At 41.2% G+C, this 27824-nt stretch overlaps 1 protein-coding gene across 1 annotated transcript in view; it reads right to left on the reverse strand.

Moving 5' to 3' along the window:
* Positions 1–224: 224 nt before the first annotated feature.
* SPATA16 (spermatogenesis associated 16) overlaps positions 225–27824 on the reverse strand; it is a gene marked incomplete at both ends in the record, with an annotated part of 199056 nt that continues 171456 nt past the window's right edge. The window contains 2 exon segments of the mRNA XM_081085766.1: positions 225–347; positions 26624–26707. Coding sequence (XP_080941892.1) covers positions 225–347; positions 26624–26707 — 207 coding nt within the window.

Genomic DNA, 27824 nt, shown 5'->3' on the forward strand with positions numbered 1-27824 from the left:
ATAAGATGAAGTTAAACAAGAATCAAGTCAAATTTGTTGAGAACGTTTATTGCTGCCAGTTGAGATTAATGAAGTATAGACGGTCTTTGCTAAAGATGAGCCAAGGGAAGCGCCACCTCATTCCCTTGGCCACAGGCCTCGATTATGAGCTGTCACTGTCAGGTGGTGGGATGCCATCATCCCTTCCTCCGGGACATCTTGTAGTAGTGCCTGCTCCTCAGTGACTAGCTTTGCTGCACCGTCTGAAGCCTCTTCATTTTTGTTTTCTGCCTTCGAGCATTTCTCAGTTTCTTAGTTTTTAAGAAATTATCCTCTAATTGGTACAGAAAGTCTTCAACTCGTCCAACCTAGGAGAAATAGATACAAGATTTGTTGTTGTTTGCCTAGGTTTTGTATATGTAGGAAAATGGTGATGTATTTAAAATTGAACGACACATATAGGTCCATGTTGGGACAGAACTGGTAGAGACAGAAACAATTAACAGAAAAGGCTCCTTCTGGCTCTATTTCGGGTTCCCCTGTGTTAGGAATGTGAAGCAGGCATGAGGGCATTTGCTTTACCACTCAGTCTTCCCCCCTGGGTATGAGAATCACTGGCTGTCTTTAATGGTCAATAAAACCAGGGATTTCAAATAGACGTGAATGGTGAAAAATTAATCTATAATCAAAAAGATTGAAAGAAACAAATCTACTAATCTCAAATTAGAGATTCTTGCATTTGTGTGCCCCTGGCTAACTTGGGAGAAAAATGAGTATTCCACATTGTCTTAGGAAGAACCATTTCCTTTAAATAAAAAGGAAATTTTGAAAAAATACATTTTCTTAAAAAAATGCCACACTCCAGGGAATAAGATAAAATAATGAATACAAATAAATAATTCTTAAAAATAAAGTATTAAAAAAATAAATAAAGTATTCATCTTTCTTCAAAGAAAATTTCTAATTATTCAGTGATGGTTAAATGTATTATGTGATTTGTCAGAAAGAACTATAGAATAAAACCATTTACATACAAGAGGCCTGGTGCATGAAATTTGTGCAGTTGGGGTGGGGCATGGGTCTCTCAGCCTGGCCTGTGCCCTCTCACAGTCCGGAACCCCTTGGGGGACATCCAGAAGGATCGGGCCTAAGCTGGCAGTCAGACATCCCTCTCACAGTCCAGGCTCTTGCAGTTCAGGACCCTTTACTCCTTATTGCCTGCCTGCAGTGGAGGTGGGAGAGGCTCCAGCCACTGCCATTGTGCTCATCAGCCCTGAGGCTGGCTTCTGGCTGAGTGGCACTCCCCCTGTGGAAGTACACTGACCACCAGGGGGCAGCTCCTGTGTTGAGTGTCTGCCCTTCTGGTGGTCAGTGCGTGTCATAGCAACTGGTTGTTCCACTATTTGGTCGATTTGCATATTAGCCTTTTATTATATAGGATATTCGGAGTTGGGCCCCCAGAAGTCTGTAGATACAACAATTCATACTTAACCCTGATTGTCAGAACCCATTTATTTTATTAGCCTAAAGCCATTTGCTGAAAACCTCATTGTCATCAAGTTAGCTCAAGGTGCATGAACAATATCACCTACTTAAGATAAAAAGCACTTACAACTTCAATTTTTCAATTTTGAGTTCTACTTTTAAATCACTTGATTTATCCTTCATTGTGATATCAAAGAGAGTTCAGATTGCCAAAAGAGAATGATAGATGGCAGCACTAATTTATCTGTTATTTTTAGGTTTTATGTCACCCAGGTGATGTAAGTTGTCCCTTGATTTAAAAAAAAAGAAAAGAAGATAACGTATTTATATAAAAACAATTTGTTTTGAAAATTTAAAATTACTTCAGCTATATTTCTCCAAAGGCACATTGTTGTTTATGATGTCTGATGATTGCAGCAATCATCAAGATAATTTGACAAAATATTTTTGGATCTTGTCATGAAGTCAAGGCATTATTTTATGTATTCCATACATTTATATCAACCAACGTATACCAAAACCATGAGTAAAAAATTAACATAGAACACAATCAAAACAAACATAATAGATGGCACTTTATTGTTACTTCAGTAGCTGAGTTGATGCACTGATAATTTATCATTTAAATCAAAGCTCTTTACAATTAGAATGTTTGTAATTAGCTCAAATACAACTTAAAACTATAATCCTAATGCAACAAAAAGCTTTCTTCAATGATACAGAAAGATAATTGTTTTATACTACCCATTAGGTAACTGCTGTCTTTTATTATTTATTTATTTATTTATTTATTTTTTCAGTTGTGTTTATTAACAACACTGTTGCCTGGTGGACATGGCTCAGGGGTTGAGCTTTGATCTATGAACCAGAAGGTAACAGTTTGATTTCCAGTCAGGGCATATGCCCGGGTTGCATGTTCAGTCTCCAGGGGGGCATGCAGGAGGCAGCCGATCAATGATTTTCTCACATCATTGATGTTTCTATCTCTCTCTCCCTTTCCCTTCCTCTATCAAATTAACAAAATCAATCAATCAATCAATCAATCAATAAAAAGAATAGTGTTGACTATGTTGCTTTTCATTATGAACATTACAGACAAAAAAGAAACACAGATGTGTCTTTGGAATAGAGTATTGCCTAATTAAGCTGAAAGGTCTAGGGTGCAAACCAGGGGTCCTCAAACTATGGCCAGCGGGCCACATGCAAATACAAATATTGTATTTGTTCCCGTTTTGCTTTTTTACTTCAAAATAAGATATGTGCAGTGTGCATAGGAATTTGTTCATAGTTTTTTTTTTAAACTATAGTCCGGCCCTCCAACGGTCTGAGGGACAGTGAACTGACCCCCTGTTTAAAAAGTTTGAGGACCCCTGGTGCAAACTATATGCAGTGTCTCCCCTGGTTGTCTGTGTTCACCTCCTATCTGGTTGTCTACCTGCTGACATTTCAACCCATTCTATTGGTACTGGACTGATCTTTGGAAAATGTAATCCCAATCACATTATTCTTTTGCTTAAAATACTTAAGTAGACTCCCACACCCTAAACATGGCTTACACTGCTCTGCGTGATCAGGATCATTTATGTCACTCCCTGTGCCTCAGCCATGGCTCATTTTTCAGTTATTTGAGCACAGCTGTGCAGTGTTCTCTGCGCCCTTGATCCTCCTAATGCTCTGCTCTCTGATGGAACACTCCTATCTGAACCCTTACACATCCTTTGAATTTAAAATTCAATATCAGTGTCTCAGGGAAGTCTTTCTGGATAGCCCAGACCAGATTGGGTCTCTCAGTAACATATTCCCATAGCAACCCATTCATTTCTTTGCATATTGTAATTTTTTACTTAATTGTTTATAATGATTTATTTAATGTCTTCCCATCTGGTCTTTAATCTCCACAAGGCAAGAAATAGGTCCATATTGTCCACTGTTTCCAGCACCTAGGATATAGCAGACCCTCATTAATGCTCTTTTCTGATAATAGAGCTGAAACCAATGTGTTTTCCCATACTCAAAGTGATGCCTGGTATGGAGCATATCAGAAGGCTTTCTTTTCTCTTACAAGTTAAATAATCACTACTTTCATATGACATGATTCTGTTAGTACTGTTTAGCTTTGAGACTCTCAAGGCAAGGTAATAACAAGGGGTGGTCTCCACACTTAAACGTAGCCAGAGGGAGAAAAGGCACTGAATAAGGAATAGGAGTTGTTGAGTTCTGCTCTTGGTCTATCTTATAACCCTGATCTGTTGACCTCACAGAAGTGATTTGGTCTTTCTGAGCTTCAGGTTGGTGAGGAATGGGTTAGCCTGGAAATTTCCAAGGACACACCAAGCCAAAAAATGCCATGACTTATATTCATAGATCAGTTAGTCCAGTCTTAAGATGAGCCCTCACATTTTTCAGATCAGAGATTATTCTCTTAGAGTACACCATTAGATGAATGACCCAGTAAGCAGTAAAGTAAGCCCATTTTAGCTTCTATACTTACTGAAGTGTAGGAGAGCTGCAGCATGTTTTTACTAAAGCTGGTTCTTTATTTTCTTTTTTTTTTTTTTAAAGTCAAGGAAAGAAAAATGCTGGTTGAAGAGAAAATAGATTCATATAACTAAGATGAACAGATTGCAAATGATAGAAATTTCTATAAAGCCCTTAGGGAAATAAAACACAAAGAAATATGTAAGCATGTAAAGAAGGAAATGAGCCAGGTTTTGGAGCAGAGGCCTCATTAGACTTTCTTTTTGGTACAGAATTTACTTGCTTAACTATGTCAGATCATCTACTTGGTCATTCTGGGTCTGATTTTCCCATTTGCAAAATGGGCAGATACCACTTCCTTGGAAAGGCAGACTTGGCATTACAGAGATATGGGCAGCTGACCAAGTGAGCTTGCAGAGAATTTTGGGCTGTCAGATGATTGAGGGGAACTAAAGGTCTCAGGAAAGTAGATTCTCAGCTCTCTTACGGCTATCAGTTATGTTCACATAAAAAAGGTAAGGGATAGCCACTAGTTTCGCAGGACCTTTCCATTCTTATACACAAAAGTCTGTCAGAAGAAAGATGATTATGAAACTCTAAAACAGAAGACAGCCTGAGAATATAGGAGATCTCAAAATTCTAACACTACAAAAGAATATCAATTAGGAAGAAATGTGCAGGTTGACCAATATTATAGAAAAATTTCTAGCCAGCCCAGATTTTAAAGAAAGTACATTCATACTTTCATGCAAATTTTTATTACCTACTATATTATACTAGGGCAATAAGCAAATATGTCAAGATGTTTGTCTATGAAGAACTCATATTCATGTAGGAGAGGCAGTTAATTATTACTATTACAATAATGCATAACTGTTTATATATGAACAATGTACAAAAAAAGCTCTGTTAGCAAAAATGTCAGAACAGGGAATGTTATTTGCAGGAATGTGGAGGTTACAGGAACCAGGTCTTTGCTAGGACAGGAAACCCATTTCAGCCCAGTAGGTGTGGCTCAGTGGTTGAGCATTGACCTATGAACCAGGAGGTCAGGGTTCAACTCCCGGTCGGGGCACATGCCTGGGTTTTGGGCTCAATCTCCAGTAGGGGGCATGCAGGAAGCAGCTGATCAATGATTCTCTCTCATCACTGATGTTACTCTCTCTCCCACCTTTTCCCTTCTTCTCTGGAATCAATAAATATCTACACTAATAAAAGAGAAAAATGGTAATTGGCGTACGGCGATACCTTTTTTATTGGCTAATCAGGGTTATATGCAAATTAACTGCCAACTAAGATTGGCAGTTAACTGCCAACTAAGATTGGCAGTTAACTGCCAACAAGATGGCGGCTAATTTGCATATGTAGGCACAATGCAGGGAGGCGAAAGGGAAAGCAGGAAGAAGCCCCCTGCCACTGACAGTGATCGGAAACCCAGGGGGGAGCTAAGAGCTGGGGGGCAGGGCAAAGGCGGCCCTGGGGCCACCTTTGCTCTGCCCCCCAGCCATGATCGGAGAATCAGGCGCCTTTGCTGCCCTGGCCAGTGATAGCAGGAAGTAGGGGTGGAGCCAGCGATGGGAGCTGGGCACGGTGGAAGCTGGCAGTCCCAGGCGCTAGGGGTCCCTTGCCTGGGCCTAAAGGGAAGTCCACAATCGCGGTGCCCCCCGCTGCCACTGCAGGTCCCCGCTGCCCAGGCCGGACGCCTAGGCCAGAGTCGTTAGGCCTGGGCAGGGGCCGAGCCTGCAACCGTGGGGAGCTGGGGGTCCCCTGCCCAGGCCTGACACCTCTGCCGGAGGCCTCAGGCCTGGTCAAGGGGCCGATCCGGTGATTGGTGATCGGAGGGTGATGAGGGTCAACTCCTCTGGCTGAGGCATCAGGCCTGGGTGGGGGGCGGAGCCGGGGATTGGGGGGATATGATGGTCCCCTTGCCCAGGCCTGAAGCCTGCCTTGGTCAGAGGCGTCAGGCTTGGGCAGGGGGTGGAGCAAGCGATCAGAGGGAGATGGGGGTCCCCTGCCCAGGCATGATTCCTGGGCCAGAGGCCTCAGGCCTGGGCGGGGGCCAGAGCCAGTGATCGGGGGGAGATGGGGGTCCCCTGTCCAAGCCTGACACCTCTGGCGGAGGCGTCAGGCCTGGGCAAGGGGCCGATCAGGCGATCGGAGGGTGATGGGGGTCAACGCCTGAGGGCTCCCAGTATGTGAGAGGGGGCAGGCTGGGCTGAGGGACACTCTCCTCCCCCCCCGCCCCCTACACACACACCCAGTGCACAAATTTCGTGCACCGGGCCCCTAGTATATATATAAAAGAAAGAAAAAAGAAACACATTCCAGACAGAGGAAAAGCCATCCACCCAAGCAAGATTGTGAGTAAACCTGGGCCATTTGATAGGGATGAGTTGCTTATAGCATAGATAGAGGCATGAGGGGACTGGGAGTAGAGACACGTACAGTAGGAAATATAGACTGGGGTCAGCTTGTAAAATGTTGAACATATTTAGCTCTGTGGTTAGAAAGATAAATCTGGTGTCATTGTGTGGAGTGAAATGCAGTAAGGGAAACTAGAAGCAGGTGGATCAATTAGGAGGCCAGTGCAATAGGATATGAAAAACACAACAAAGGCCTGATTCAAGGATTTAAGAGACATTTAGAAAGTAAGAACTATAGATTTAATGAAAAATTATTGGTTAGGATAAGAAGGCAGGCAGAATTAGGAATGACTGTGAAATTTCTAATTTGAGATCATGATCATATCTTAATGAGGTAAGGAATACAACTCAATGAGTAGTTTTAGGAAAAAGAATGAGTTTAATTAGTGACAAATACACAGTATGGAAAAAAGCCACATAATCAGGAATGTGTTAAAAAAAAATGGGCTTATATAATAGCTTAGCCCTAGGCTAAAAGCCAAAATGATGTAAAACTCCAAATTGAAAAGAAAAGAAAAAACCATGTGAGAGTGAGAAGCATTGTAAAAGTCAAAAGTACTAAGAAAACAAACAAAAGGATGCTTTCAGTTATTCAGAGCAAAAAGATGCTCATGACAGAGACATGACCTACTGTGAAGACAGATAAATCTGGGTGGAAATCCCAGCTCCAGCACGTTCTTGGCATGTGACTTAGGGCAAACTTAATTGAACTTCTTGGAACCTAAGTTTCCTCATCTATCCATTGAATCAAAGGTCCTGGTCAGATTAAATGAAAACAATTTACATGACATGTTTGCATAGGCCTGAATTGCTATTATGTAGTAGGAGTACTAATACTAGAATCTGGAAGTATAAACCCTGTAAATGGGAAAAGCATAAATACATGGATGCATAGAAACGTGAAGTAAAATAAAAAGCTGAACAATGTCATCTAATAGTTACTGTGTTTTTGGCCTCTCTTCTGGGAGGGATGCTGCCTCCATAACTGTGCTAAGTGTAGGTGTTTGACATACATTAGTCTTGTGATTAGGCCTCTAAGTTTCACTCTATAAAAGGCAGAATTAGGAGGGGGTCAAAGGAGGGGAGAGAAGTAAGTTTCTGACAGTACATATTAGCCACAAGTTCAATATAAATCAACAGGATTACCTGGTTACCTCCCCCAGAGCTGTTCTGAGTATAGACTAGTGTTTAAAATGTATCTGTCTCAAAGGAGGCAGTGGTTTTCATCTTCTCTGCTCAGGTAATATCACAACTGGGTTATCATGCTGAGTTCTGGATGTGTCCAAGGTCTGGACTCCAGATTGTATGAAGGAAGTTGAAGGATCTGGAGGTGTTTAATATGGAAAAGAGAACATAGCAAGTATCTGTGGTGTCCTGAGTTATATCAAAGTTGTTATGTGGAAGAGGTGATGGATCTGTCTTGTGTCAGCACACACACTGGAAAGAGAGTGCTACCTAGATGTAGAGGATGCACTTGACTCACAGTTCTTTGACTAGTCACATGACTTCACTTCTGAACTTTAATTTTCTCATATCTATTATAAATAAAAGTTAATAATAAACGTAGTCTAGTTTACTGGGTTTTTGTGAGAATTTAATGGCTTGATGTTTGTGCAAAGCTCTTCATAAATGGCTAAACCTTCTACAGAGATTATGATAGTACCTTTTGTAGTGCCTGGAGGTTTCATAATAGGTGGTACTCAATAAAACTTTGAGAACTGAATGATGAGCAAATGAGTAAACAAGCGGATATATCAACATTAGGTATAACTGCTTTCCATAGCTGTATAAACATGGAAGGGATGTCAGGGTGAAGTATGGCAGTCCCCATCACCAGAGATTGGAAATGAATCATGATTGGAAATCAATTTTGGAGGGCATGGAGTATTCATGAGTCATGTGTGAGCTGAAGCAACTTCTAAAATCCATCCCAACTTTAAAGTACTAATTTTATGATGTTTACTTTGGCCTAGATTCACTCTGCAGAAATGTGTTCAGTGGAAAGAGGACACATTGCAATTTGCCTTGTACCACATGGTGAAGCAGCAGCATGGAAAAGAGAGGGATCCAACCACTTCTGCTGCTGTGGTTTTGTCTACAATGAACGGTACTGAACTGGTTAATGTAAACACCCTTGGGTACCGGGATTCTTGGGCCTCCCTCATATCCTATGTATCGGAATTTTATCTTGCATCCAAAGGGCACCTCTGATGGATCAGCTTAACACCAGAAGGTAGTTAGCAGCACACGTTATTTCCTTCTCATCCCAATACTGCATTACATTACTTACTGGTACTAAAATATTTTTCAGCTCATGATTTTATATTTTTTCGGCATATCAAAATTTAGGATTTTCTACTGGATTCTGGGATAAAAACAATAACATTGTTACACATTAAAATAATATACTTTCCCCACATACAACCACTTCATAGTCACTTTTGGTATGGGCAAGCTAAAAAGTTCTTGAAATTTTCTCCAATAATCTTTTACTATAAAATGGGATTCTATCTTATACTAGAGGCCCAGTTCATGAAATTGGTGCACAGGTGGGGAGAATCCCTCAGCCTGGCCTGCGGCCTGCACCCTCTCCAATCTGAGACCCCTTAGAGGATGTCCGATCGCCAGCAGTCAGACATCCCTCTCGCAATCCGTGACCCCTGGCTCCTAACTGCTTGCCTGCCTGCCTGATTGCCTCTAACTGCCTCTCCTTGCCAGCCTGGTTGCCTCCTATATGCCTCCCTGATGTCCTGGTTGTCCCCTAACTGCCCCCCTGCTGGCCTGGGCACCCCCTAACTGCTGCTGGCCTAGTTGCCCCCTAACTGCCCCTCTGCCAGCTTGGTCACCCCCTAACTGTCCAGAAGTTGGATGTCTGGAAGATGTCAGGTCGACCTGGTCTAATTAGCATATTACCTTTTATTAGTGTAGATACCCAACATAGTTTTATATGTGGGTGGAAAGTGTGGGGATGCCCTGGGGTCAGGTGACCCTCTGTACACCTGAGAGCTCCCTAGTGAAGGAGGATTGCTATTAGGTTCATTGGTGCATAGATGCAACTTATTTTTATTTGGTGACTGAAGGCAGGTGAAAGCAACTTTGATTATTGTGTGAAGGCTGGCGATGACACCAAAGGCATTGCTGAGGAAGAAACTGAATTTCAGGGCAAAGAGAGTTAGGAATGGGACACACTAAGGAAAGAAATGACAAGAAGCTCAACATGAGCAAAGCTGGTGAGAGATGATGACGTTAAGGGACAGCACAGCCCACCAGAGCTTTGAAAGGGGCGTCATTCCAATGAGGCGGTTGGGAAGGAGAGTCACTGTAAAGATCTGGGCAGCCTTTTCCCTTTTAAAGTCATTTAACACCAAACATTACTGTTTGATGTGTTGAATTTTATTTCCCCAAAATTTGTATGTTGAGGTCTTAACTCCCAGTGTTTCAGAAGGGGGTCTTTACGGAGGTAATAACATTAAAATGAGATCATTAGCGTGGGCCCTAATCCAAAAGGCTGTGTCCTCACAGAAAGGGGTACTTTGGACATGCACACAGTGTGACTGCATGTGAAGATGAAAGCAGAGTTATGATGAAGATTGTCAGCAAACCGCCAGTAGTTACGGGAGAGGCCGGGGACTGATTTTCCTCTTGACCCTCAAAAGAAACCAACCCTGATGACACTAGGAGCTCAGATTTCCGGCTTCTGGAACTGCAAGACAATACATTTTTGTTGTTCCAGCCACTCAGCGTGTGGTACTTTGTTGCAGCACCCCCAGTAAACTAATGTCACTACTAAGCCATAAGATACAAGGAAGCCCAGTTAAGTTCTAATTTTCCCCTCAAGCATGACTGATGCTTTCTAGAATTCACTTTCCTGCTGTCTGATGCTCTCTACTTGCTTGGTGCCTCCTGCACAGGCTAAGAGTGTACCTTGGGAACCAGGGTGGTTTCTTCCCAGAAACGGCAGTGCGAGGAAGTTGATCTCAAACACAAAGTACGGGCAGGTTACACTGCGAAGAAAGGCACTGGGTTTGAATTGGGACTTCCTCTTGCATTCATCTAAGTCTGGATCAAGGAAAGAGGATTAGGTTTGTTTACACATGTTCATGCCTCAGGGATTGGGTCCTCAAAGAGTTTTTCTTTTCTTTTTTTAAAAATATATTTTATTGCTTTTTACAGAGAGGAAGGGAGAGGGATAGAGAGTTAGAAACATCCATGAGAGAGAAACATTGATCAGCTGCCTCCTGCACACCCCTTACTGGGGATATGCCTGCAACCAAGGTACATGCCCTTGACCGGAATCAAACCTGGGACCCTTGAGTCTGCAGGCTGATGCTCTATCCACTGAGCCAAACCAGTTAGGGCAAAGTGTTTTTCTTTTTAGTAAAGCTTTTAAAGATGTCTCTTGAGAAAAATGGTACATGGAATAAGAATCGCATTCTTCAGGGAGAAGTATCAGCTTTATATGACTGCAGTGGTGGGTACAGAATGAGGGTGTGTTCCAGAGATCAGCAGTGTGGACCAAAACCCTCTCGGCAAGGCAGACATTTCCCTTCATCACAGTGGATTTGATAATATTAGTTTCTCTGCTCTGTTCCAGTTTAGTTTCCAGGCCAAATGCTTTTAAATATTTATCATCCAAAATGGTTTGAATTTTAATTCTAATTAGAATTACAATTGTTTTCAAACAGGCTTGAAATTAATTTCTAAAGTAAAGTTAGTCTCTGCTATTCACAATATAGCATTTTTCTTTAGCTTTGGCTACCATTCAAACAGACAAACAAGCTCCAGATTTCTCCTTTTTTTATGTAGAGAATTTGGTATGATAGTCAGTGTTTTAGTCATAAAAGAACAACGTAAAATCTGAGGTACCTACTGCTGAATTGTTACAAAATGTGCAAAAAACTTCTTGCTAAACTGTATTACCAACTCAATTGAAAATGCCCATAATGGTAGCCCTTTTTATTATGTTCAGTATACAGTTAAAGAACATTACAAAACCTTGCTATCACTCTGTCCGGGAAAACATGTATTATGGCTGTTTAAAAATTTTCAACATTTAGCCCTAGCTGGGTTGTCTCAGTGGCTAGAGCATCTGCCTGTGGACTGAAGGGTCCCAGGTTCAATTCTGGTTAAGGGCACATGCTTGGGTTGCAGGCTCAATCCCCAGTAGCAGGCATGCAGGAGGCAGCAATCAATGATTCTCTCTCCTCATTGATGTTTCTGTTTCTCTCCCTCATCCTTCCTCTCTGAAACCAATAAAAACATATATTAAAAAATAATTTTCAACATTTAATGGCAAAAATTATTTGAAGGTTTGAATGTATTTTTTAACTTTTCACTTGGACATAATTGTAGATTCCCATGTATCAGTAAGTAGTACAGGAAGAATATTTTTACTCTTTTAAAAAAAAGTTTTTATTGAATTTTTTTTTTGGAGAAAGGAAGGGAGAGGGATAGAGAGATAGAAACATCAATTGGCTGCCTCCTGCATGCCCCCCTACTGGGGATTGAGCCTGTAACCCTGGCATGTGTCCCGACCGGAAATCAAACTTGTGACCTCTTGATTCATAGGTCAACACTCAACCACTGAGCACACTGGCCAGGTGAATATTTTTACTTTTAATGTAGTTTGCCCCAGTGTAACATTTTACAAAATGGTAGTAGAATACCAAAGTAGATACACTCAAGATACAAGACAGTACCTTTACCAGGAAGGTCTCTCATGCTGCCCTTTCATGGCTATCACCCATTTTCTCCTGGCCCCACACCCTTGGACCCCAGGCAACCACTAATCTATTGTCCATTTCTATATTTGTCATTTTAAGAAGGTGATATACTAGTAAATGAGACCATGTAATATGTAACGCCATGCTTATCTGGAGATTTGCTCAGGTTGTTGCGTGTATCAGCAGTTTGTGCTTTTTATTGCTTGGCTGTATTCCATGGTATGGATGTATCACAGTTGAACTATAGAACCTTTGAAGGATATCTATGTTACTCCCAATGTTTGGCCATACAAATTAAGTTGCCATAAACATTTGTGTATAGGTCTTTGTGTGAACATGAGACTATTTCTCTGGGATAAATGCCTGGGGGTATAAATGCTAGGTCCTATGATAGTTGCATATTTAGGTGTTCTTTTTTTTTTTTTTTTTTTTAGTAGTTTAAGCAACAAAACATTTATTTTTACAATTTCTGAGTGTTAGGAATTTGGGAGTGGTTTGGTTAGATGGATCTGGCTCAGTTTCCCATGAGGTTGCCCTGAAGGTATCAACCCGGACGCCAAGCATCTGAAGCCTCTATCCACTTCCAGGGAGGTTGACCCACATGACTGGCCAATGGGTGCTAGCTGCTCCACAGGACTGCTGGAGTGTTCTCATGACATGGAAAGTGGCTTGCTCTTGTTTTCAGTGTTTTGTTTTTAATTTTTTTTTTTTTTTTAGAAACTATTATATTGTTTCCCACAGTGGTTGTACCACTTTCCATTTGTACCAGCAATATACGAATGATCCAAAATCTCTGCATCCTCACCAGCATTTAGTGTTTCTTATGCTTGTTTTGTTGATAGGTGTGCAGTGACTTATCTCATTATGGTTTTAATTTGTATGCTTTCTATTATTTTAAATTTGCTAAGATATGTTTTATGGGCTGAGCTTGGTGAATGGGCAATAATAAGAGAAACAATGTATATGATTATGTATGCTTATGTACATACATATCAGATACACAGGGTGTCCTCTAAAATGTATATACATTTGAATCATTATTAATTCTAATGGGTTAAACCTGAAAAAAAGAGAAACATCAATTGAGCTATCAGCTCAAATGTGTGTATATACTCTTTTGGGGCATCATTTTTTGGGGGACACCTTGTAAATGCTAACATATAAGTAAAATGAATTGACAACAATGATAGAAGGGACTTGAAAAAGGAATTAAGATTATTTTGTTCCCAGAGGCCCGGTGGATGAAATTTGTGCTGGGGGGGCGGGGGGGAGGAGCGGGAGAGAGAAGGGTCCCTCAGCCCGGATTGCAAGAGGATGCAGGCCAGGCCAAGGGACCCCACCGGTGCAAGATCGGGGCTGGGGAGGGACATGGGAGGTTGGCCAGCTGGGGAGGGACATGGGAGGTTGGCCAGCTGGGGAGGGACCATGGGAGGGCTCCAGGGTATGTCTGGCCCATCTGGCTCAGTCCCGTTCGGCTGGACTCCAGCAGCAAGCTAACCTACTGGTGGGAGCATCTGCCACCTGGTGGTCAGTGCACATCATAGCGAGTGGTTGAGCGGCCTTAGCATATTACACTTTGATTGGTTGAACGGACGACTGGATGACTGGACACTTAGCATATTAGGCTTTTATTGTATAGGATTATAAGGTACTCATACTGCCTGTGTAGTGTCATAGTATTATTTGTAAATGGACAGGGATTAGTTATAAATGTACATTTCAAACTTTAGGGCAACCACTAAAAAAAGTAAAAAAGAAGTATAAAACTATCCAATCAAAAAATGGGCAAAGGACCTAAATAGACACTTTTCAAAAGAGGACATAAGGAAGGCCGAGAGACATATGAAAACATGCACAAAGTCACTAATCATCCAAGAGATACAAATCAAAACGACAATGCGGTACCATCTCACACCGGTCAGACTGGCTATCATCAACAAATCAACAAACCACAAGTGCTGGAGAAGATGTGGAGAAAAAGGAACCCTTGTGCACTGCTGGTGGGAATGCAGACTGGTGCAGCCACTGTGGAAGACAGTATGGAGTTTCCTCAAAAAGTTAACAATGGAACTCCCATTTGACTCAGTAATCCCACTTCTAGGACTATATCCCAAGAAACCAGAAACACCAATCAGGAAGGATATATGCACCCCTATGTTCATAACAGCACAATTTATCATAGCTAAGATTTGGAAACAACCTAAGTGCCCATCAGCAGATGAGTGGATTAGAAAACTGTGGTACATTTATGCAATGGAATACTACGCCACTATAAACAAAAAAGGAACTTTTACTATTTGCAACAGCATGGATGGAACTGGAGAGCATTATGCTAAGTGAAATAAGCCATTTGGAGAAAGGTAAATATCACATGATCTCATTCATATGTGGGATATAATGATCAACATAAACTGATGAACAAAAATAGATTCAGAGACAAATGACAGGGAAGGTGGCGGGGGGGGGGGGGGTGGTTAGAGAGCAACCAAAGAGCAACCAAAGGACTTGTATGCATGCACATTAGCATAACCAATGGACACAGACACTGGGGCAGTGGGGGCTTGCCCTCGGGAGTAGGGTTGGCTGGGGGGGGGGTGTGGGGGGGTGGTCAATCGGGGAAAAAGGGAGCATATGTAAAACTTTAGACATTAAAAAAAAAAAGAAAAGAAAATAGATCCAGAGACATAGGGGGGGAAAAGTATAACTGATAATATTAAGAAAGGAGAGAAAATGGAGTCATATAAAATGATCAATTAATTCTCAAAAGGCAGAAAAAGAGTGGAAGATTGTTATGTCTTTGTTAATGTTTGGTAAGCAGAGCACAGGGTGCTGGACAGTGACCTGCAGTTCCAAAAAAGACCACAGGAAAAGTTAAAATAGGGAAGTTTATTACTCAGAGGAAGTACATGGTATGCCTTGAGGGGCCACACAGCAGGTCAAAGCGCGGTACAAGCTGAGAGGCAGACCTGGGGCACATGCCTCTATTAGGGTCCATGGGTGCTGTTCATTTTGGTTAATGTCTATTGACCTGATTCTTTCCTCGGTCCCATTCATTCTGCTGTCGAGCTCCTCCAGTGGGTTTTAAATTTTGGCTTATTATATTTTTCAGTTCTAAAGTTTCTATTTGGTCCTTATATAGCTTCTATTTCTTTGCTGAGATTCTATTGTTTCATTTGTTTTAAGGTATTTGTAAATTGTAATTGCTCATTAGAACATTTTTATGCTGGTTGCTTTAACATCTTTGTCAGTTAGTTCTAATATCTCTGACATCTCTGGGTTAGCATCTATTGATTATCTTTCTTCACTCAGTTTGAGATCTTCCTGATTCTTGGTATGATGAGTGATCTTGGATTGAAATATGGACATTTTGGATATTATGTTACGATACACTCGGTCTTATTTAGATCTTCCGGTTTAGCTGGATCTTTACATCACTGATATCACAGGGACAGGAGAGGCACTGCCTCATTACTGCCAGATAGGACTAGAAACCTTCATGGACACCTGAGGAAGGGGGCCCTCGTTCCTTCTGGTGGGGATGAGCATTCAAACTCTTCACTAGGCTTTCACTGACCCTTCCCTAGCTGGGAGGAGTAGGAGATCCCTGTGGCCTCCACTGACATCAGACCGAGATGGGAGGCTCATGATAGTAGGTTGGTGAATTTCCTGGCTCTCTACTAGGCCTCCTCTGATACAACACCAATAGGGGGAACAGACAAGATGGGAGCCTTGTCACCCAGTGGGGTCAGGAGTCCAGGCTCCTTATTTGGTCTTCTCTGACACCACTCTGTTAGGGTGGGAAGGTTGGGACACCTTGTTATAGCCTAGCAAGGTAGAAATCTAAGTCCTTTGCTGACATGGGTGGGGGTTGGATGACCATTTTCACTGTGGTGTTTGGCTAGAATAGAATGACGATTGTCTAAGAGTTTTCTGTCTTGCATTCCTTGTCCTTTGGCTAGAGAGAGCAGGCTTTTTTTGGTCTGCATATGATAGTATTTCTGGGTTACCAGCTTCTTTAGCAACAAATGCAGGATGTATGAGTCAAAAAAACAAACAAAAAATCAATGAACTTACCCTTTACCACTATGTCATTCCTCAGGTCTCCATGCCCCTAGGCTGTCTGCCTTTCTCATTCTACCTTTCAGAGTCTTGTATTTGTTTTACATATACTGTCCATGGTTTTAGTTATACTTAATGGGAGAAATAGGCAAAGCATGTTTACTCTATATTCCCGGAAGTGGAAATCCGCTATCATTACTTTAAAAAATATACATTTTTGACCCTCATATATTAGAAAGATGTACTTTTATTTCTTGAATTAGTTTTCCCAGTTGCTTCTAAAGTATCTTTAACAATATGATGAAGTGAATTACTGGGAAGCTGAAGGGTCTTCTCTCCAATTAAGAGGCCTGGGGAAGTTAAAAGCCTCTTAAATCAGTAATTTAATCTCTAGGCCAGCATCTCTCTAACACAGATCCAACGTCACCTCTTCACCAGCCATCTCATGCTCCTCTCCACAGTCTTTTCTCCAGCACAAAGCCATTTTAGCAGAATATACATAAGCTATATACTCAGTTTGGATGACGCTAAGAAAAATGTGTTTGTTTGTGTTTACAGCATTTGTAGTGTTTTAGATTACAGTCTTGTCTCTCACCATTTTAAGAAAGTCATAATCAGGATAACAAATGACTCATATTTTCCTTTAGGGCTGCATATAAAGGCACTTTCGTTTTTGCCCTTCTCCAAAAGATGAAAGGTATAATGAGTGCACTCTAAATGACTGAATGAGCTACAAGTCAATTGCTCTCAACTCTGTATTAATCCCACTTTCAATATGGAATGCAAGATGTCCTATGGTTCATTTAGCTACCAAGTGGTATAAGCTATTATTCTGTTATTCTTCTGAATTACAAAGGATTGCAAAACTTAATGTATAAAATACATGCAACAAAATGCTGGGCCGTCAAGCAAAGAAGATACTTTGCTATTTTAAAGAGAGTAACTTTAAGAATGAATTGCAAAATTACTCTTCAGTTCCAAATACACTTGAGATATATACTCTTCTACCTCACGCCAGAATATTTCATTGAACTTCTGAAAGATGCATTTTGAAAAGTGTTTACAAAGATAAGAACGCCGATAGGGTTGGAGTTACATGAGCATTTCCAGTTTCTGTGTCAGTAGCCTCCCTATAGTATCTCCTTAGTGAGACAGGCAGAGAGAGATCACAGGAAGTGAAGCAGGTTAACAATGTGCTGTCCAATCCCAGCCCCAGGGCTCTGTGATGTGAGGTTAAAGCTTGGAGGGCTTATGCCAATATGTGCTTCTAGACTTGCATTTTCATTGAGAACCAGGTGCATTTCAGAATGCTAATTCAGAGAAGTCACCAGAGAGTGGCCTTCAGCGTGACAGTAAGTCCACTGCAGGAACACTTAGGCTTTCAAGCTGTTTTCTTGAAGTTCTGATGTTGCAGCAGGAGTGAAAATGGTGAAGTATAAAAGCCAACCTAGACATGATATGTCTACCAAGGGAGGGATGATGAGGGAGGACAGTAAGAGCAGCATGATCTGGGGGACAGTGTGTGCCAAGGTTTGGATTTGGTCAGGGAGCTGCTGCGAAGCAGTCTGGGTAAGTCCTTGCCTGGGCCAGTGAGCTGTGATCTAGAGAAAGACAGAGGATGCCTGCAGTAGTCTCTAGTGCTCTGATCCCACTCCCTGCCCACGAGCAGACTCAAAGGTGGTTTCCTTGGTTATCTTATAGCTAGGGTCAGGCGATGTTCTTTGTGCCATTGACCTTTAGTAGCTGCATTTGGTTGAACCTAAGCAGTCTAGCTAATGATTAAGAACAGAGCTTTGGACTCAAATAATCTGATTCAAAACCAAATCCTGTCAGTACAAACTTGGACTTGATCTCCTTGTTAATTCTACAATGCTCCTTTGCATCATCTTTTAGTGGAGAATTAGTGACATCTCCCTCATAGGGTTATTGCAATCATTGAAATGATAACTGGTTGAAATGCTTGGCACACACTGAAAGATCAATAGTAATCACTGATGATATTTGTCATCATTGCATTATTAACTTATTTATTGGAGATACATTTTTCTATGCCTTGTTTCAATTGCGATAGCTATTTGAAAGCAAGCTTCAAAGACTAACATAGTTTGATAATTTGTTGAGCTATAGTATTTTATTAAGTACAAGAGCACAATGGCAATTAGCTTTGTCTGGCCCTTGATAAAGTCCTGGTTAAAAAGGGCAAAACTTTTGGATACATGCTCCCTAGATGAAGGCCTTGCTAGGATTCCACTCCTACACAGAAATTTCCTGCCAAATCATCAACATTTTAGAAGATAATACTTCCAGCCAACAAAGTATGTAATTTTGGAGGAACGTGCACATACAGGTGGACAGTGATTGATTAGCAACTACACTTGTTGAAAATGTTTAACAAACTTAAATGTTTCCTTTAAGTCAAATGAGAAAGATGCTGTTTGGTTTACATAATTGAAATGTGCCATTTAGATTTGGGGTATGTTCCGTGGCTGGGGGAGATGGCCAGAACGAAAGCATTTGGTTTTCTGTACTTTCCAGGCTAGACCTGGCTTTGCTGTGGGTAACATTTGAGAATGAGGTCATCTAATTAGGTGTGACTGCCCCAGGGCTCAGCCTGTGACCACAATAGGAGGTTTGCCTGGGCTTTGGTGGAGGCCCCTCCACTACAGCTGTTGGCCTGGACACCTACTGGCTCAGACTCATCTATCCCAGGAACCACAGGGATTTATTTCCTGCTTGTGGCCTCTCTATCCCCTTAAGTTTTGCTTCCCTCCTCGTTCTCAGAGCTTTTACCTACTCTGCCCCCAGCATGGTCAGCCATCAGCACTTAGGTTGCTCCCCACGATTTGCATTTTGCCATGGATAGAACTGCTTAGCAGCGCTTGGAGCACACACTGTAAAGGAATTTGGGGATATGCTAATGTCGAAGCCTGTCACCAGAAGCTGAGAAGATTCATAATCAAATTGCAATAAATCTGCAGAGACTCTTTAAAGAACAACACACACAGGAAAAACCTGATTGCTGAAAAAACTTGCCAATGAGTGGTACGGCTGCTGAATCTTTGAAAAGACAGCAGTACTTTCAGAGAGACACAACTGCATGCCCTAACCACAGATTAGTCAGCCCAAATGACTGGCCAATGAATGATGGTGCTGCCTGTGCAGTCTCTCAGAAGGGTTTCTGGAAGGATTTCAGGTTTGAATGCTGATGTGGAAAGTAAATATAATGCTCCAATTTGCTCTTCCTTCTCCCTCCTCAACCAACTGCCCCTGGCCCATCTCCCAGATTTGTATTCTCCCCTGTTTGCTTTGCCTACATCAGCCTGGGACAGAACAGTGTTGCTAAGTGACATACAGTTCTCTCCCGTTTTCATCCTAAAAGACCAAATTAGTACATCAATGAATGTCATTTCTGTGTAAGTGTGATTTATAAGTTAAGATTTTGAGATTAAAAAGGAACATAAAAAGCTAAATAATTTTGAATAAGTTCATGTGGATGATTTAAAGATATCCACCTATACTGCATTAGTTAGATTCATTGAATATCATGATGTACTTTGTGATATGATAATATTTGATGAAATGTGGAAGTAGCATTACTGTTCATGAAAATTCACAGGACCATGATTATATGCTAGGGTATTTCTATCATTATTTTTAAAATAACAGTTTAATTTTCTCATTTAGTCTCACATCAGTGATCCAGAGGCATATCAGAATAAGAAAAAAATTTTGTTGGATGAGATTAAATTCTGATCTTCTTAGTGTGACATTTAGACTTTGTGAGTGAAGAGCAAGTAACTTTTCTTCTAAGTTGCAGCAGAGTGTGCATAACTATTTCTCTGAACTGATTCTCTGGTGAGAAGAAATAGGAATGTTCCAACTTAACAGGTGGTGCATTTTTTTAAAATAATTTTTTTCCAAAGACTCCTTTGTCTATTTATTTTCAGGCCTAGTTTATAAAGCTTTAATGGGCCTTTGGATTCAGTGTTAAGAAACACAAAATCATAGACTCTGAAGGTGATAAGGATGCAAATACATTATGCTTCTTAAAAGGCTGTGACTTGCTTAAAGTCCCATGAGTGGGAGCTGAATTAAGATTTTCAGATTTAGGCTGTGTATTCTTTTCTGTAAATGTTTTTATTGATTTTTTTTTTTTTTTTTTGAGAGAGAGAGAGAGGAGGGAGAGGGAGAGAGAAGCATTGATGTGAAAGAGGCACATCAATCGGTTGCCTCCCGTATGCACCCTGGGTACTGAACCCACAGCTTGGGCATGTGCCCAGACTGGGGATTGAACTGGTGACCTTTGGGTGCATGGGACAATGCTCAACCAACTAAGCCACATTGTCCGTTCAGAGCTGGGAGGAGACTTAGAATCTTCTAGGTCACTGTCTTATTTTATAGATAACAAAACTGAGGCCCAGAGAAAGGAAGTGGTTTCCTTTTCTAATGGCGACAGGCCAGGTCTCCAAATTGCTAGTTCAGGCTTTTTTTTTTTTTTTTTTTTTTTACGTACTAGCTTCCCTCTATATAAACCTTTTCTTCACTTCTCACTTCCACTGCCACCACCTGGCTTCAAGATTCAAGCCATCCACCCTTGAGTTCAAGCCACTATAATCACTCTCCTGTATCATATCATTATAATAATCTACCAACTTGTCTCCCTGATTCTACCCTTGCTCCCTTCAATCTATTCTTTTAAAAAATATATTTATTGATTTTAGAGAGGAAAGAAAAGGGAGAGAGAAATAGACATATCAGTGATGAGAAAGAATCATTGATTGGCTGCCTCCTGGGTGTCCCACACTGGGAATCTAGCCCACAACCTGGGCATGTGCCCTGACCGAGAATACAACCCTGACCTCCTGGTTCATATGTCATCACTCAACCACTGAGCCACTCCATCCAGGTCTTATAATCTATTCTAAGCAGTAGCTTATATTGTCTTCTTATTTGACAAAGCACTATATCCTCTGCGTGCTGGCTTCATTTCCTATTAATCTTATTCATTCTACCCTAGTCACACTGCCCTCCTTGCAGGTCCCTGTACATGCCAGGCATGTCCAATCTTCAGGTTTTGAATTTGCTGTTTCATTTACTTGGAATGATTTTCACCAGCTATTTGCAAGGTTTGCATTTCTTTCAGTTATTTCTTTAAAGTCACCTTGGTGGATCCTGCCCTGACTATTCTATTGCAGTTGCAATCATCTGGTATTTTCTATTTTCTGTCCCTGTCTCTTCCACCCATAGCATTTACTACTTATAACACATTCCAGATTTTTTAGCTGGTGTATTGCCTACTTTTCTCGAATAGAGTGAAAACATCATGAGGGCACTGCTTGTAATAGAGTTGGGCCCAGAGGAGGTGCTGGGTAAATGTTTGATGAATGCATGAATGCACTGTGTATTAATAGGACCTGTGAGATATTCAAAAGAGTGTTTTCTCAGGTATTTATAGACTAAAATGAAGCAAAGTGTGACAATCTCAATTAAAGAGTTTTGTTGTGGCATGGGACTTGCCAATACAAGAAAATTTACCTTTTTTTTTTTAACATAACCTGCTTATTTTTGTTTATGTACAGCTAAACCAACATTAATATATCTTTCTTAGTTAATTACCAGAAAGAAAATAATGCTCTGCAAAGCCAAACCAAAACAAAAGCAAATAGCCTAGAACTCTATAAAGAATGTATTTTAGTTCTAGTGAGTTAAGAAAAAACAACTGCCTCATACTCTCTTTTTCTGGATTGTTAGTGAAATCTCAACGAAAACAAAATATAGACAGGAGGTCAATGCTTACGGATCAGATTTCATCTTGTAGGCTTTTTATAGACCTATAACAAAGTGGAGTGCTAAACATTGTGTTAGATAATGGGGATTCTGACAGTCCCTGTAACTATGTGGAACTAGGAGGTGCTGCTATAATTCTGCTGCTTCCGATGAAAATTTCAAGTGTTTTCATTAGGTACAACAGCTGTTTCTATTACAGATAACAGATCTCAGAGGTGGTGATGCTGATATCAACTTCTAGTGGGCTCAGAACACAGTGTAGCTTGTACAATTAGTTTTTTTTTTCAAATTATTTTTTTCTGCACACGCCAATTAACTCTGTAGCAATAAAAGGAAATTACTTACTTGCTACCGGAATTGTCTGAAAGTGATAGGATCATCCTTTGTAGAGTCACATTAACCAAATTAAAAGCCCTTGGGAAAAATTTGGCACCCTGTTCCTTCACGTTCACATCTTCCTAAACACCTCTTAGGAACTTCCATTTAGAAAGTTAGGATCATTTCCAGGGCTTTTAATTTGGAAAGATTGGCTGCTCACCAGTGGGTCTTTGTAGACACCCAGTGGTTGGGTGGAGTGGCTCTGTAGCGTTCCAATCTCAGTGGCCTTGACTTGACTATCCTCTTGACTCCTGCTTGCTTGCATGTTTTCCATCCCAGAGAGAGTCACAGCTTTGCTGCTGGAGCTTGTCTCCAAGGCAGACACTATCATTTCATTCTCTCACTGAACGTACATATCCTCCTCCATAGAGAAGTGAAATCTATTCCCCCAACCCTGTGAATTTGGGCTTGCCTGTGACTGCTTTGACCAATAAATATGGTGGAAGTTGCTCTGCCACCTCTGGGACTAGCCTTTGAGAGGACTGTGGTTTCTATTTTCCTTGTCTTGAAATACTTCCTCTTGGAACACTTAAGTCACATGGAAAGGCTACATTAGGGCACTTCAGTCAACGGTCTCAGCTGACTGGTGTCAACTGTCAGCCACGTGAGTGAGCCATTCTGGAGTCCGGTTCATTTGAGCTTTAAAATGACCCCATGTTATTAAAACCACCTGATTGAACTGCATGAGAGACACTGAGCAGAAACCACCTGGCTGAGTCTGGTCAGTCTATGGAACCATGAGAGAGGAGCACATTGTTGCTAAACCACTATATATATTTGGAGTGACTTGTAACACAGCAAAATATAACTAAAATGGGGACAAAGTGGAAGGCTACAGGCTCCGTGCTTCTACGACTGTGAGGGTCAAAAACTAGCTGAGAATAAGGTAGACTTGGTGGTTTTTTATAAGATGTCGACAGATATAGGTAAATGTCAGTTTTCCACCTTTTTGGCTGGTCATTGGAATTTCATATTTGAACTCGTCTATTGTCACTTAGATTTATAAATCTAAATATCACTGTACAAATGTTATTTATATACTGCAAAAATATAAATATTATTACAAAAAATATTAATATTATTATACAAATGCAAATATTTCTGTGAAGGGTAATACTCTAAATCAAGGTATAGCAAACTTCTTCTGTATAGAGACAGATAGTAAATGATTTAGGCTTTGTGAGCTATAAAGAATTTGTGGTGACTACTCAACTTGACCAAGGTGACGTCGACGGTACATGAATGAATTGCATAAACATGGGCAATAAACTTGATTTACAAAAATTGGTGGTTGGCCAGTTTTAACCTGAGGGCTGAGAGTTTGCTGACCTTTGTTCTAAATGATTATTTTTGTAGCTAACAGAAATATTTGATTATATTGCGTGACTCCCATCAGAATTGGATTTGCTTTACCCCAAGCTCCCATCTCTCTTGCCATTTCTTCTTCGTCTCAGTTGTAGGGTCCTCCTCTGAAGATTGAATGTGCTCCTAAAGCCTCTCTTCTTACTCTGCGGTCTTTCTCAGCCATGTCACTCAGATGATTTCCATTAACAGCAATTTGGCAATGACTGTTCCATCTTTTATCCAGAACTCCAGGCTTTTGTATTTCTCCTGGATACCTTGCCAGCACTGTCAGTTCACTGTACTTTTGTGTCAGTTGTTGCCGATAGTCTCTCAACTCCAAGCCCACCCTACCACCGTTAGTTCTTTGATGCGGGGGCTGGAGCTCTGCAAACCTACTTCTATTTTGCTAGCTCGTCGTCTGTGTCAATAGGGCAAGAGAGGGACTTGCTGCTTTCTGTTTACTGGAAGCTGACTTTCTGTCTAACTGGGGTTCCTGTGAGCATCTTTTCAGCCAAGCTTTTTTCCTGTAGGAATATGTTCCTTTCTGTAGTATCAGAATTACCTTCATTACCACTCCTTCTCCCCTCTCCCCCTCTACTACAGCACAGTGGGTCAGTGTCCACGCCTCAGACACCGGCCTCAGCCCTTCAGGACGCCTCCTTTAAGCTCAGTGATAGTAGCACCAGCTAGGCAGCACCTTCCAGTGGGAGGACTGAGTGTTAGCCAGCAGGGTTCCTTCGCCAAGTTTCTGTTTTAGTAATTCCCACATCTTCACTTTGATCTTCCAGCACTAATGGGTGGTAGATGCTGCCTTTAATGCTTTCTTTGTGATAAGTTATTGTTTTCCTTTGCTTTTTCAGTTACCTAGTTAACAATTTCATACCTAGTTAACCATTTTGTATATTAAACCCCCTTTCAAATATTGGGCATAGTTTCTGTCTCCCAGCTGGGTTCTGAAGTAGTGCAGATTCGCTGCCAGAAGCTGCTCCGCCAACAGTGTTTGCTTCCTCAGTAAATGGCACCAGCAAACCTCTCTCCATTCCCTGCCCAGAGGTTCAAGCCAAATATGCGGGCATCATTCTTAATTCTTTCTACTCTCTAAATTCCCACAGGCAACGAGTGAACTACAAGGCCTGTTGATTTGGCTTCCTGAATATTTCTTATATCAGTCTGCTTCGCTCTACTGCTATATCCCCCACCGTAGATCAAGCCACCACCTTAGAACTGACCTCCCCATATTTCTGTAGCCCCTCAATCTGTTCTCCCACTACAGCCCAGGAGGTGTCTCACACACATAAAATAAGTCTTGACATAATTTATAAGTCTTTCTGTGAGATGGTTTCTGCCTCTATTTCGTTTTGAAATAGATTCCTTGTGTCTTTGTCAGTTTTGAATCTGCCAAGCTTTCTTTGCATTCTTGGTACAAACTATTCCTTTTGTTTAGAAATCTCCCTTTTATCCAATAATGACTATGTAGACTTTAAATGTTGTATAAGTATCACGTTTAGCTTTTCTGAGCTATTTGTTTCTATAGATCATTGAACATTCACCTTTTCACTAGAATATTCTGTAAACTTATAAGTAATCTATAATAATAAAAGCATAATATGCAAGTTGACCAAACGGCCAGACAGCAAAATGACCTCCCGGACAACCACATTATGACACACACTGGTGCCAGGCCAGCCAAGGTAGGTGTGACGCGATTGGTTGGGAGGACCCACCATTGCCCCACAATTACCCCCAGAGGGACCAGGCCACTGACCAGCAGGCCAATCAATTGGGGGGCTTTGTGATCGCCCCAAAGAGGGAGGCCCAGGCCACCCTCTGCAGGGTGATTGATCGGGGGGTGGGGTAGTGGACATGGGCAGTGCTAGGCCAAGGTGGGTGTGGACGGGGGGTGGGGCTGTGGGGCAGTGAGGCTGCTGGGCTGCAAGGCAGCTAGGACTGTGAAGGCTTACCCCTTGCACAGATTTTGTGCATCAGGCCTCTAGTTCTTTAATAACTGATGGAAGGCCTATATAGGCAGGGGCTGTGTTTGTCTTTCCCAGCACAGTCTTTAACACCTACTATTTTCTCTTGGCATAGCAAATATTCAACAAATATTTGCTGAGTTCAGTGAGTTTCTGTTTTATACATTTGTCATAGGGCCTCTGAGTGAGTTCAGAAGGCACACATTTCCTTGGATGTGCCAGAATCCCTCATGGCTGACTGCTACCTCTTAGAGTGAAGGCTTCTTTGGTTTGCTCCTCTCACATCTCCTGGAACAGTTCTCTTTGTGGGTTCTTATAGTGATTGGAGGAGACTGAGTGGGGAATAGATTGAATAGAATTTATTAGTTTTGGCGGGACTGGAGACTCAATATTACCCACTCCTATGTTGTCAGAGTGCTCTGTGGTATCACATAAGCCACCAGAGCACGGGCTGCCAGGTACATCCTGGTGGTCGCTTTATTTCAACTCCATAGCCAATGAAGGGATCTTCCTCTGCAGCTAATAACCAGTATGTTATTCCTCCTCAGAAACATCAAAGTGGTTTCTCTGTAGTTTCCTGGAATGTAGCCATTTTTTCCTCCAGTGATAAAAAGTGGGGGAAAGGGTTGGGAAATGGACTGAACATGGATGGAAGGGCTTTTAGAAAGCTATAATAACCAATAATGAAGAAGCAGACAACAAAAATAGAGTATGAAAATGACAATGCTAAGAGGACCCATACCAACATATGACTACAGTCTTCTGGACAAGAAGCAGACCCTAGGGAACAGGTTAAAAAATCCACCTTTGATTTTGGTTACACTTCCAGAGAGAGTGCTGCATTTATTTAATAACAAAACAAAACAAAACACAAAACAAAACAAAGACTAAAACCACCCAAAGAGCTTCCTTTTTATCTTCTAAACAGATTTGACCCAAGCTAGACATTTGCTTTGAGAATCATATATCTTTTCCCTTCAGCTGAGAGTTTTACCTTTTGGATTGCATTCCACACACGTTCTTTATCGTTTCTTCTTCCTTCGAGGGTGTCCATAGCATCTGCCATTAGTGACTGCAGCTGTGGCACCAAGATAAAAATTATCAGTGTGGAATTCGCACAGAAATAACTTCCCTAAACACACAGATTAAAACCTAATTAAAAAATCATTTGTACGCTGATGATTTTATTACTCATCTTTCCGACAATGAACATTGCTACCCCATCTTTGCTTCAGTCATTACTGAGTGTTATTGCAGATATAAAATATTGAAACAATGAAAATATGCTTCTTGAAAATGGGTAGAAAACATATAGGTTTTAATGTTGTAAGCGTTGACGTTTTGTAAAAACAGATTTGGGTTGTAAAGAATGAAGGCCATAGTTAATTCTCTCAGGAAATGGCATGTAGTACATGAACGCGTTTTAGTATTTTTTCCCGAGGCTGATATATCATGATTTCAGGCATCATGCAAAAGCTCACCAGAGGACAATTCTGAAACTGTGCTGTCTTATTGCCTCTTAAAGAATCTAGCTCACTTCAGTTCTTTTACTATTCTTTTCTTCTCTAAAACTTCAGAATAACCACGCTTTCTTTTTAGGTTCCATTCACAGGCAAGTTTTCAGAATTCCACCTTTTGCCCCAAACTGCCACATTTCAATTTGAAATAGTCCCCTATACACCTGCTGCATATGTAGCTGCAAAGCGGGGAAGCCACACGGACCTATGTGATGGTCACAGCTAAAAAGGAAAGTTCTCTAAAGAACAAATGCCAGTTCAGTCCACTGTGGCTTCAAACAGTGGGGACCCTTAGAGAATCTTTCTGAACTTTAGATATTGCAGAGTTGTAGCAGGAGGGCAGAGCGGAGTCACTCAGAACTCTTCTATGGAGCAGTCACTGTTTAGACAGTGCCACAGAAGGCCTTACCAGGATTTATTGTCTAGGCTAACCCATGCGTCAAAGCTGAAAAGTAAAATCTGTTATTTACGGCGATGAAACCTTGCAAGATGCATGACTTTTAAACATTGGGCCTCCACATATACATCCATATACATTAAAATTTTTTTCTAGTAGGCAGATAAATTATAAAAATATCCCATTAAATCCTGTTTTCCAAGGTTTGAGAGAGTGGAATACTGCACTAACATGTTAATAAGGGATGTCAATAATGCTAGGTTGGTGCCCTCGGTGTATAT

This window comes from Myotis nattereri, assembly GCF_964212035.1.
Source record: "Myotis nattereri genome assembly, chromosome: 3".
Classification (NCBI taxonomy): domain Eukaryota; kingdom Metazoa; phylum Chordata; class Mammalia; order Chiroptera; family Vespertilionidae; genus Myotis; species Myotis nattereri.